This window comes from Alexandromys fortis, unplaced genomic scaffold (genome assembly GCF_014885135.2).
Source record: "Alexandromys fortis isolate MF-2015 unplaced genomic scaffold, M_Fortis_MF-2015_v1.1 scaffold_23, whole genome shotgun sequence".
In the NCBI taxonomy this organism is placed as follows: Eukaryota; Metazoa; Chordata; class Mammalia; order Rodentia; family Cricetidae; genus Alexandromys; species Alexandromys fortis.
The window spans coordinates 15,341,990-15,354,897 of NW_026067907.1; the positions used below are offsets into that span (position 1 = coordinate 15,341,990).

General features: G+C 36.8%; 2 protein-coding genes across 2 annotated transcripts; both read left to right on the forward strand.

The window, feature by feature from the left end:
* Positions 1 to 2,012: 2,012 nt before the first annotated feature.
* On the forward strand, positions 2,013 to 2,936 carry LOC126497583 (olfactory receptor 1030-like). The gene has a single exon (XM_050135691.1). The coding sequence runs from the start codon at positions 2,013 to 2,015 to the stop codon at positions 2,934 to 2,936; it is 924 nt and encodes a 307-aa protein (XP_049991648.1).
* Positions 2,937 to 9,427: 6,491 nt separating this feature from the next.
* Positions 9,428 to 10,404, forward strand: LOC126497775 (olfactory receptor 5M11-like). Its single transcript, XM_050135949.1, has one exon. The coding sequence runs from the start codon at positions 9,442 to 9,444 to the stop codon at positions 10,402 to 10,404; it is 963 nt and encodes a 320-aa protein (XP_049991906.1). The 5' UTR covers positions 9,428 to 9,441.
* The last annotated feature ends 2,504 nt before the right edge of the window (positions 10,405 to 12,908 follow it).

Genomic DNA, 12,908 nt, shown 5'->3' on the forward strand with positions numbered 1-12,908 from the left:
GTTTTTATGTATATGATTTCAGGACTGACCACTTAGTATTAGATTAAAAAGTATGGGCTTCATCCTGGGGCCCCTATCAGCAGTATATAATTAGTATATACATATAAAGAAAAACAATTAAAAATGAGGATACTTAGCACAAACTAAATAAGAGTCCTTTGGTTCCCCATTCTTGGAAGATTTGTATCTCTGATGACGGTGGAGAGTGGGAAAAACTGCTCTCAATGGATTTAGGGATTTTGAACAGGAAGCTGGGGCTTTTTCATAATCCAAACTATTTTTTCTAAGTGGTAATTGAACCATAGGGAATTGGTTCTGTGAGAGCTTGTTCTTATAAACTACTCAGCGACTTTACATTGGTGCTGCCATTGCAAAGTCATTCTTTCACAGGTAGGAGCAGCGATCATCATTTCTCAATTTTAATATCTATAGGTATGCATTTTAACAGACAAAATAAGTGTTTACCTGAATTCTACTTTAATGACTTAGTAATATCACTACTTATGATCGTCTATATTTCTCAGAGCAGGTATTCATTTACCAATTATGACTTTTCTTTTGTATTTTAATACCCTATCCAAGCAAACTTGACTCTTAATTTGTAGAATAACAAAGGGCAATGAGCAAGAAGGCTATACGGAGTGCTACACAGCTTCTTTCTGTCCGTGGTATTGTCCTTGTCATGAGAGAATGGGGTAACAACCCTGCTATGTGTGGACCTATGGCATCAAAGGAGAGTGTAAGGGTTCCATGGTATAATGTCTTGGCGTTCTTTATGTCTGCAGTAATGCCTGCAGTATTATCTCAGGTAGGTTCATAACATGATCATTGTTTCATCATGCTACAAAAGAATATAGAATTTATGCTTTTTGAAACTTGTGTAGAATTTATGTTTTAGCATTGATTGAAACTTTCTATGAGTCTTAGACTGAGATAAAGATGTAGCAAATCATTATGGTCTGAGGAATTGTTTCTCAGCATATTTTCACTCTCCCCTACCATCCTAGCACGAAATTTTCAATGCCCCTCACAAGCACATGACACCAACCAATGTATGCACATGTACATCTACATACACAGGCCTATGTATATAATTTAATTCTCTCGTGTATGCCATATACATTTATGTATGAATATTTTGTGTACGTAAATATTTAATATTGACTTGTGCCTTCTCTCCCATCACAATTATTTTTCTGCATGAGCAAAAAAGCAGATACTAATTTTATTTTTTTTTTATAAACTAAGAGTTTTGTTGGTATGAGAGCTTTGTGAGGTAAGCTATTTGGGATGAGGAACTTCAGCTGAAGAATGAGGGATCAGCTTGGAAGATATCTTGGGATCAGAAGAGTAAGTACAGAGAGCTTATCCTTACATGGATAAGTGTCATGCTTCAGTTTAATCCCCCAGCTGATTTAGCTAGGGAAAATTATTTAAGTTTCAAAGGCTAACATTTGTAAAAGGAAATCTAAAAGTATATTTGGAGAAAAACATCATTTTAGGCAAAAATTGTTTTGGGGAGGAAAACCATGTTTAGGGAAAACAGAGAACATATGGAGAAAAATTGCGCACACACACAGAGTTCTATATGAATTTGATAGAGTTTTAAACATTAACCATACATCCCTAAGCTGCTTAATTTTAATTTGTTTTAGATTTGCTTATTTAATTTCATGTATATCAGTAGTCTGTCAGCAAGTGTGTATGTGCAGCATGTGTGTACCTTGTGACTGCAGACGTCAGAGGAGAGCAGTGTCGTCTGTGGTCCTGAAGTTCCAGATGGATACTGGGAACTGAATCCAATCTTCTACAAGAGCAAAAAGGGTTGTTAACCTCTGAGCTATTTCTCCAGTGCACTGGCTCATTTTTCTGCCAGTTTTTTTTTTTTTACAAGTTTGAGAAAAGAGAAAAGAGGGCTCAGGATCATGCAGAATGACGATATGTTTCATGTACAATATTTATAAGCTTTAAATTTTTCCTCTTTAGACCTTGTCCGGAGCCAAATAAGCAAAATGCTAAAGAAAAACTACACAGCCGTGACTGAGTTTATTTTCCTAGGACTGACAGACAGAGAAGAGCTGCAGTCTATGCTCTTTGTGGTCTTCCTAATCATCTACCTCATCACCGTGGTTGGCAACGTGAGCATGATATTCTTAATCAGAAGTGACACTAAGCTTCACACCCCCATGTACTTCTTCCTCAGCCACCTCTCCTTTGTGGATCTCTGTTACGCCACCACAGTTGCCCCTCAGATGCTGGTTAACTTTTTATCCAAGAGAAAGAGCATTTCTTTTATTGGCTGTATTATTCAGTTCCACTTTTTTATCGCCTTTGTGATCACAGATTATTACATGCTTGCAGTGATGGCTTACGACCGCTACGTGGCAATCTGCAAGCCCTTGTTATACACTAGCAAAATGTCCAGAGGTGTCTGCCTCTCTCTTGTAGCTGTACAGTACATTTACGGCTTTGTTAATGGTCTGATACAGACAATCCTGATGCTTCGTTTGACTTTCTGTGGACCCAATGAGATCAATCACTTCTACTGTGCAGATCCCCCTCTCATGGTCCTTGCTTGCTCAGACACCTATGTGAAGAAAACCGCCATGTTTGTAGTGGCCGGATCCAACCTCACCTGCTCCCTCACCGTCATCCTCATCTCCTATGTCTTCATCTTTACAGCCATCCTGCGAATCCGCTCTGCGGAGGGGAGGCGCAAGGCCTTCTCCACTTGTGGATCCCATCTGACAGCTGTGACCATCTTTTTTGGAACATTATTCTGCATGCACCTCAGGCCCCCTTCAGAGACATCTGTAGAACAAGGGAAAATCGCGGCTGTTTTTTATATCTTTGTAAGTCCCATGTTAAACCCATTCATCTATAGTCTGAGGAACAAAGATGTGAAAAATGCGATAAGAAAATTTATACAGAAATAATTGCTGAGTGAAGTTGACAGGCTCACAGGTATATAAAACATTCTTATTAACTGACAAAGTGTTTTAAATAAACAAACCTTCTGCCACTGCTTAAAATTTTTTATTTCTGAATTCATGTGTAGAATTTACTAGTTAGTTTTTATTCATTAGCTGGGAATTAAAGTGTAAGTTAGTGATTTTTTCTGTAGAATCATAATTTCAAAACTGGAGAAGGGACAGAGCTTATTTTAATCAATAAAGATTATTGTATCCATAATACGCACACTGACTTATAGAGGTAAATTATATAATTATTGAATGCCGTGATAGCTACCACTTTTTTTTTTGCAGATTTTTTCTTTTCTATTTCAAAAGGAAACAAACTACCTTTTTTCATTTTACATACCAATCCCAGTTTTCACTTTCTCCTTTCTTTCCATTTCCTCCACCTTCCCCCAGAGCGGGTAAGGCACATTGCTCCAATGAAGGACCAAAGCCCTCCCCACTATATCCATGTTGAGCAAGGTCCCCATCCAAAGAGAACGGGTTCTAAAGAGTCAGTACAAGCAGTGGGGATAAATCCTGGTGCCACCTTCAGTGAACCTTCAGTCTTTGCAGATTTTTTTTATCCATAGAGAGAAGAAGTTTTGTTTGTTTATTTTTAATACATATTGTAAGGCAATAAAATGTTTTTTGGATATATAACTCATCATATTATTTCTTGAAAATGTGTCTTTCAACTGACAATGCTGAACTAATGACATCATTCCATATGGATGTTTATTTGGAATGTATATTTTTTTTGTTGACTGTGCTTTGTGCTTTTTACAGTTGCATATGACTGTCAATTGTACCTAGTTTTGAAATGGTCAAATAATAAAATCCTACAGACAGGTATTGGGGTAAAAGCTGAAAAATCACAGAAGCAGAGCAGCCACCCACTAGAGTTCTTACCTCTGTAAAATCCTCAGATAGAATGGCTGAGATCCTGTCTCTTCCTGCCTTATATTCCTGTTTCCACTTCCCTAGTGCTAGGATAAAAGGTGGATGGCTCATATGTACTGGGATCAAAGGCCCCAAGTGCTGGGAACAAAGGTACCTGGCCTCTAAGGTTAACTAGTGGCTAGATCTACCCTCTGATCTTCAGGCAAGCTTTATTTCCTAGAGCACAAACAAACCATCACCACACTCAATTTGCCACATCTTCATTCCTTTATTAGAGTTATGGAAGGTGTTTGTGCCTCGTGATCCTGACAGCTCTAATACGCCAGGCTTTGGGACTCATCCTCAGTAGCCCAACTAAAAACACAGCTAAAAAACAAACTTGCCTTTGTTTTCTCTGCTTCTCACTGTTAAAGGGAGTTGTTAATTTCAACTGGGCTTTTTAATTAGGTGAAGCATAGGGGGTTTCTGATTGCTGAACTTTGGTAGTAAGCCTCAGGTGGAAGAAGTGGCCAAAAAATGGAATAGATCTTGGTGACTACTTTTAAGAATATATTTTAATGTTTTAGCAAGTCAGAGGGAATTGGAGAGAAGGGCAAGGCCTGCCAGAGTCACAAGTTCCACTGGGCTAGTTTCCCTTCACATAGTAAATACAAAGACTCAAGGCAAGAAACATTTTGCTTGTTAATTGATGTCTTTCTCCAAGTCCAGACTTCAAGCATAGTGAATGAAGATACAATATTCATTAAGAGATACCATGGAACTACACAGAAAGGGGAAAAGGACAAGATCTCCTGAGTTAATTGGGAGCATGTGTCATTTGAGATGGTAGAAGAGAAGAAGGGAGGAAGGGACAGGAGCACACAAAAATGTGTAGCTCATCTTGAAAATTTAGGGACATTCACCTCTAGTACATGTTGTGTTTAGCAAAGGTACTACTTAGGTTATGAAGTTATGGTGTTGGAATTCATGATGACAGTTAAACTTGGAATAGCATGCTTAGAAAAAATGTAACACAATACCAATATAAAAGAAGCTCCAAAACAATGTATGCTCCTCTTTTTTTACACGCATGCATTGTAGACATATATAAAAACTTTATCATATAAAAGTTGATATTATTATTTAGTCTGTTAAATGTTTAAATGCTGTTACATGTTTTAAACATTTATACATATATTTAAATATGTATATGTGTTTGTACACATTTATTACATAATATATCTGTGAGTGTTTTCATGCACACACACACATATATAAAATAAGAAAAACACTCCCTTTGTTTATTCAAGTAAAATAACTAATCTCCAAATAAGTATATACATGCAAAGAGAAGAATGAAGAGTATTAAGAATGGTTGCAGTTTCTGAAGAGGTCCTTAAAAAATTCTAATTAGATTTGCCTATGAGCATGGGTGGGATTGTATAGGTATGTACATGCCATGGGTATTTGTTGCAATTGACTGACAACTGAGAAGAAACCTATTCTCTCTTTCCACTTTGTGAGTCCCAGGGAAAAGAATCAGATCATCAGGATTAAAAACAAGTGGTTTCACCTGCTCAGTATCTCACACTCGAACACTATTGCTATCTATTAAGATAATTATTTTTATTTATTAGAATTTTAATTTAAATGGAATGCTTTTTTTATTATTTACCTCAAATCATCAAATAATAGGATTATATAATTTCTTAGAGAACAGTAGACAAAAGTGACTGAGTTTGCCTAATTTATTTTTAGCATTTTAAATAGACAATAAACTATGTCCTCTGCAGAGCTCAAATTAAAGATATTTTTAAATATCGAAGTGTGGAATATAAGCCAACTGAGGTAGTTAATTAGTTTCTGGATCCCCCAAATGCTCCTATTAAAGCCAAGAAGTGGTCCCTGCTGTGAGGCTCATCTTCCCATGCTTCATTCCCTCTGCAGATTGGCTTAGTTTGGCCCACTTCCCTCAAGCAAGTATAAACAGGGGAATATTTTTACATTTTATAGAGCATCAAGAGAATTCTACAGAGACTGGGAAGAGTGGTGCATATCAGAGCCGTAAGTTGGTCTTGTGTTTTTCCTCCCTCTCTGTATTCAGGTGTAAATAACTGCTTTTTAAATCAGGCCAAGTAACTAATTTGGCCTGCTTTAGAGATCGCTTAACTTTAATTCCTATATAGGTAGGATTTTCTTTAATTATCAAATCAGTGGTAAACAGGAATCTTGGTATTTCCTGTGATTAAGAGAATACCAAAGAAGTCTAGGAAGGAGGTCAGCTCTGAGCATTATAAACTGTGCTTCTAACAGCAGTTAGTATGTACTGACTATTCAGGTTTTAAGTCACCGTAACAACGATTGTTCAAGAAGAGCTCGTTATGTTTCTTCTGTTCATCTGAAACATACTTGCGTAACTCCTCTTTTATAAGCACAGAATGGCACAGTTGTATTTTCCCCTGCTGAACTGTCTTCTAAAAGCATATTCAGGCCACTCGGCAGCTTTCATGGCAGATACTGAAGTTTAGTATATTTACTGACAAGTGTCAGTCTTTCAGGGGAAAAGTGCCTTTGCTTCCTGGAAACATCCAGCTTGCATTTTCTTCTTCTGCCTTCATGCAATCAAAACTCATGTTCTAACTGGGAAAAATTAAGATGTTCTAAAGAGACATATGTATCTCTTAATCTGGCTCTCAGAATATTGAAACAAAGGACCACAAAGAAATGGAAATTTCTCCCAAGATTCTAATTCTGGAAGAAGGAAAATTTTGCCAACCTGAGGGGCACTTGTCTCTAGTAAAGGAATCCAGACAGTTACTACAGCTTATAGGCCTATCTTATAGGATGAGACTGAAGCCCAGACAGGGCAGATAAGGAAGGGCCAATGGTAGGAGGGACCACATCTTAACCAGGATTGTTCACGTGTACACATCCTTGGCCCTCTGTTTAAACTTTTAATAGTCTTTCAGGACTCCCCCCCAAAATTTAAGGTGTTTGTTGTATCTCTTCCTCTTCTCAATATGGCTGTATTGAATAAACGTTCCTTTCCTGTTTTCTACTATTATTTTGACTTCTTAAGATTTAAAAACAAGATAATTTTGCCACGCATTGATGGTGCATGCCTTTAATCCCAGCACTTGAGAGGCAGAGTCAGGTGGCTCTCAGTTTGTGGCCCCCTTGGTTTAAAAGAGCATTTTCCAGGACAGGCTTCAAAGCTAAAGAGAAATCTTGTCTCAAAAAAACCAGAAACCCAAACCAAAACAGAACAAAAACCAAGATAACTTTGGGTTCATACATCACATCCCACAGCCACTCTCATGCTGATATCTCCCAATTACTTCAATTTTCTTAAGATCCTTTCTTAAAGGATCATATTTGTATTTACCCAGGAGAGTTTTGTGGGTGTGAGAACTGTGATCACATGCAGAGCAATAGCTTAAAATTATTAATTGGTGTGGGGTTAAAGACCGTGGGAGCATTATTAGTAACTCTAATCCATCCAAACAACACCTATTAAGTACATGAACTTTGGGGTTAGGGAACAGAAGGCTTAGGTGATTATCGACTTTCTAAATTAAATAGTGAAGTAAGTGAGGTCACTCACTTTATGATGAAATATGAATTGTGAAAATAGTTCAATAAAAGATTTTAATTATGAGAGCTGAAAGGTGGCTCAATGGGTAAGGGGAATCTCTGCCAAGATTGATGACCTGAGTTCCATCCTTTGGGTTCACATGGTGGAAGGAGAGGAAGAGTTATCCTCTGACCTTCATTTGTATTAAAACACACCCCCTACACATTACAAAGTGTAATTTCCCTTTTATGTAAGTTTAGTTACTGTTCTTGGAAATATCTTAAAGATACTATGATACAATACATACATTAGATAATTATTAATTCAGTTGATATGTCATGTGCATATATATTATACATGTATACATACACATATCCATGGCAGAATGCAAGTACTGGGAGTTACAGTTGGGGCATCATACATGATCATATATGCTACACCAATATTCTATTGATGAACTAATCCAGCTGAGTTTTGACAACAGGACTTTGTCTTTCATAGGTAAGTTCTGCAAAAATTTGCTCTTGGAATTTCTGGGTATTTTTGTTTTGTATTTTGGATCATGTTCTTTTTCTATTAGATGGATTTCACTAGGGTGCTTACATTGCGTGTGTGTGTGTGTGTGTGTGTTTACCACATATACTCCACTTATGATGCTGTCTTACCCTTCCTCTTTTTCTTCCCTTCAATTTTCCCTTCGCAGAAAAGTTGACCCTCTATTTTCAAGCCATCATTTTAAGTTTGCAAATACGAGAGAAAACCTGATACAATTTTGCATCATTTGGCTCATTTTGCATAACATATAATCTTTAGCTTAAACTACTTTTCTTCCAAAGACATGATTTCCTTCATATGTATAACAAAATAAAATTTCTTCATCAGTCCAATATTCTAATAATGTATTTTGAAATGGTGGGTACACTTAACTGAATATTAAGCTTTCTAAGTAAGCCGTTTGTACAAATAATATATCCAAGTGCAGTAGTATTTTTTATGGTAAATAATGCTACAACCTCTCTATGTTTTTGCATTATCAATATTTAGTTCTCCCTTGAAGACTTTAATCTTTTATTTTTTATAATTCAACATATATACATATTTTGATGCATATATATATTCAGAATATGTACGGTATAATAATTAATGAGACATAATTCCTATCCTTCTACCACTTAAAGTGTGATGTAAGTATTGTAAGGGTAAATTATAGATGGGGGTTTGTGTTGAAAATACAGAACATAAAGAGATCGGGTTATATTCATATATGAAGGATGTATTTAAGAAATACTTCATAAAGTCCTCTAACCTGTTGAGCCTTGCAGAATAGGCATACAGGTAAGGAGAAAGAAACACAGAGAGACAGGAAAGAGGTAGCAATGATTTATTTACAGATGTATAAATTAGAATATATATATATATGTAGTTTGGAACAAAATGCCAACGAAATACAACATCAAATGAAACATGGACTTAGTAAGAATACTAAAAAGACCATAATATAATCTATTTCAAATGGTATAATTTTTAGAAAAACATTTTCAACTGTCATTAAAATTTTATTTTAAAAATATTTATTTACAGAAATGATCTCTTTAATTTTCGAGGTTATAATATAATTATACCATTTCCTTCTTCGTTCTCTTCCTCAATAACACTCTCATGCATCCCTCATATTTCTGTTGCAAATTCATGGACTCTTTTATTATTAGTTGATGCAACACACATATGTATGTACATGCATATGTGGATTCATGTGTTTGTGTCTACTCTGTGTGTTTTGCTACATACATAAGTATAACTTCCTCAGTCTCTAACATGATGTTGTATGTGTGATTCCAGGGCTCAAGATTTGGTCATAGATAACCAAGGTCATAGATATCCTACTGAGGATAAGGACAATTTCTCCCTTCTTAGCATTCCATAGATGCTGATAGTTCTGAGAACAGGGTTGGAAACTCCTGGACTATACTACATCTTCACTTCTACCTTTATTTTCACAGCATGAGTCCAAAACCCAACTCTCAGGAAATGGCCCTCACAAACAGCACTGAAATTACAGAATTCATTTTGCTGGGGCTCACAGATCGCCCAGAAATCCAGCCTCTCCTCTTCGTGCTGTTTCTGCTGGTTTACCTTGTCACTGTCTTGGGTAACATGGGCCTGGTGGCCCTGATCAGCCTGGACTCCCGCCTTCACACGCCCATGTACTTCTTCCTCAGTAACCTGGCATTTGTGGATCTGTGTTATACCTCAACGGCCACTCCACAGATGCTGACTAATTTCTTATCAGACAAGAAGACGATTTCCTTCCTTGGCTGCTTTATCCAGTGCTACCTTTTCATCGCCCTTCTCCTCACTGAGTTTTACATGCTGGCAGCCATGGCCTATGACCGCTATGTGGCCATATGCAATCCTCTGCATTACAGTGTGAAAATGTCCAGGCGAGTCTGCATTTCCTTGGCCATATGCCCTTATGTCTATGGCTTCTCAGATGGGTTGTTCCAAGCCATCCTGACCTTCAGTATGACCTTCTGTAAATCCAATGTCATCAACCACTTCTACTGTGCTGATCCTCCACTCATTAAGCTGTCCTGCTCAGATACTTATATAAAAGAACATGCCATGTTAATATCGGCTGGTTTCAACCTCTCCAGTTCCCTCACAATCATTCTGGTGTCTTATATTTTCATTATTGCTGCCATCCTAAGGATCAAATCAGCTGAAGGAAGGCGTAAGGCATTCTCTACCTGTGGTTCCCACATGATGGCTGTCACATTATTTTATGGGACTCTCTTCTGCATGTATGTAAGGCCACCCACTGACAAGACTGTTGAGGAATCCAAAATAATCGCTGTCTTCTACACCTTTGTAAGTCCAATGTTGAATCCCTTGATCTATAGCCTGAGGAATAAAGATGTAAAGCAGGCTTTGAAAAAAATTTTCAGACAAAAAGTTATCAGGACAGAAATTATGCCTCATTTTTTTCAATAAGCTGAAACTATAGTTTTGTCATGAATAAAGTTGCATTTAGATGACTTTTTAATATTCTCTGTGTCCATATTTTTTGTGTTCCAGCTAAAAGTTATGTGTTTTGAGATAAATCACCTAGTCTTATATGCTGTCCTGTTTAGCACTCTGTATTTGATGCGCCAGTGATAGTCAATGTTTATAGTCAGTTTGATTAGGTTGAAGATCACTTAGGAGACACATCTCTTTCTCTGCCTGTAAAGGTACTTCTACAGTGGATAACCTGGGGTAAAATATTCATGTTGAAAACTCACAGCATCATCCCCTTTTCTGAAGACATAGGCTGAATATAAGAGAACACAGAAGAAGGCACAGACAGCCATTTAGCTCATGCCTTTTGAGTGCGAACACACTGTGACTGAGCCACCTCTCTCCTGCCTCTCTGCTTTCCTTTCACGATAACTATACATCTTAAACTATTTTTTATTGATTTTTATTGAGCTCTACATTTTTCTCTGCTCCTCTCCCTGTTTCTCCCCTCCCCTTCAACCCTTTTGCAAGGTCCCCATGCTCCCAAATTATTCAGGAGATCTTGTCATCTTAAACAATGAGCCCGAGTAAATTCCTCTTCTCTTAAGTTGCTCCTGTCAGACATTTTCTCTCAGCAAAAACACATCAGCTGACACAAACTAGTAACACAGATATCCCTACAGCAGATAGAAATGGTGAATCATGATCCACCTCATATCTGCCCGTTCAAATCCACATCTCCAAACTGATATGCACATCAGATTTGTTTAAGTACTATTCTAAGTGTAAACTTCCCAGTGCAATGCCAAGTGGTCTGCCTGCATCCCTATGGGCACTTGTGGTTTACAATTGTTAACAGGATAAACATGCTCTCGGTTCCTTCCATTGAAAGACAGACCCATCAGGCTTCCTGATGAAGGACACTTAAGAAACAATGGTACAACTGTACTCCCCCACTTACTAGTGAAAATGAGGAAATGAATCATGATGGTGCTTTTCTGTTTCTTACTTATGTGCTTGAGAAGGAGCCATAAAAGTAGCATGAAACTGATAGAGTATGCTTTTATAGATTTAAGACTGCTTGCTGGTCCAGGTCTCTCTTTTGTCAGCCTACTTCCTACTAAGATTAAGGTCTGGCATATCATTTTCATTTTCATCTTCATCTGGCAGTTTAGAGAAGGTTGACCGCAGAGTAAAGCTCAAGTCAGAAAGGAGAGACAGGGGAAGTAAGCCAGCAGTAAGTTGCAGATAGTGATCCCCTTGTGTTGACTGGTCCTTTTCATCCCAATTACACTCAAGATAGAAAGTTTGCTTTATTTTTAGTAACAGTAGTTCTTGAGGATTTTTCTGTAAGCAAATAAAGAAATTTCTTTGGCAGCACAAAATCTCAAAACTCCAGGATAAGTGTTAAGAGAATGAACTTGAGGAGCAATACAGATCATCTCACATGCTGAATATGGTTGCAAGCTATATTTCACTATTAAAATAAAATAAAACCACATATTCGTTACATACTAAGTTACATACTAAGCAATTATATCCTAAGATCATTGCATGCTTTGTTTTTATTATTTATTTTAAATCACGTTGGCTACTTCATAATTCATAGACCCACAAAATATCTAAGAAAAAATAATTTGTTATGAATATTTTGATAATTAAAAATAAATGTTTAAATTCAAATGTTATTATAATATGCAATAAATAACATATCACATTATGATAATAGTATATTATAAATATAATATATAACATGTAATAAACATATAACATTATTTAAATATTTATATTTGATTATTATGTCAAATATATTCAAATGTTAAAATCTCAACTTTTCAAGGTAAGAATATAATTGCAAGTCTGTATTCAAACAGAATTCAGGACTATAAGGCCATGTGACATCTTATGTCACATTGCTTTTTCCATGTTTGTTTGTTGCAAGGCTGTGTGGTAGGAACATTTAAATGTTTGCTTCTACATTTGTCCTGATGATTACTTAGTCTCTCTTAGTTACTTAATTAATATTACTTAATATTTTCATTTTTCATCTGTAAGTAAAATTGTCCCTATACCACTGAATTTTATTAGTTTCATTTCTTATTTTTTCTTTACTTATCCTGGGACAACAACTTTGTGAAGAGGTGAATAGGTGCCTGTCTTTGATCCCCATTATTAGCGATACTTATTTCCTACATATATCGTGAAAGAATTACCTATACCTTTGCAGTTTTCATTGTTTATTTTTATTGTTCACAGTATATTATATTAGTAAGTGAATTATCATATAAGTAATTATTATATATTGAGTATTATCTACATCAATCCTGCACTCTCCTCCTTTGTCGTCCTTCATTCTGATCATTGCCATCTATTAGTCATCTTCAGACTCCACCATTCATCAGTGTAATGTAGGTTTGAGTCCTCCCTCCCTCCCTCCCCCCCCCCCCCCCCCCCCCCCCCCCCCCCCCCCCCTCCCCCCCCCCCCCCCCCTCCTCCTC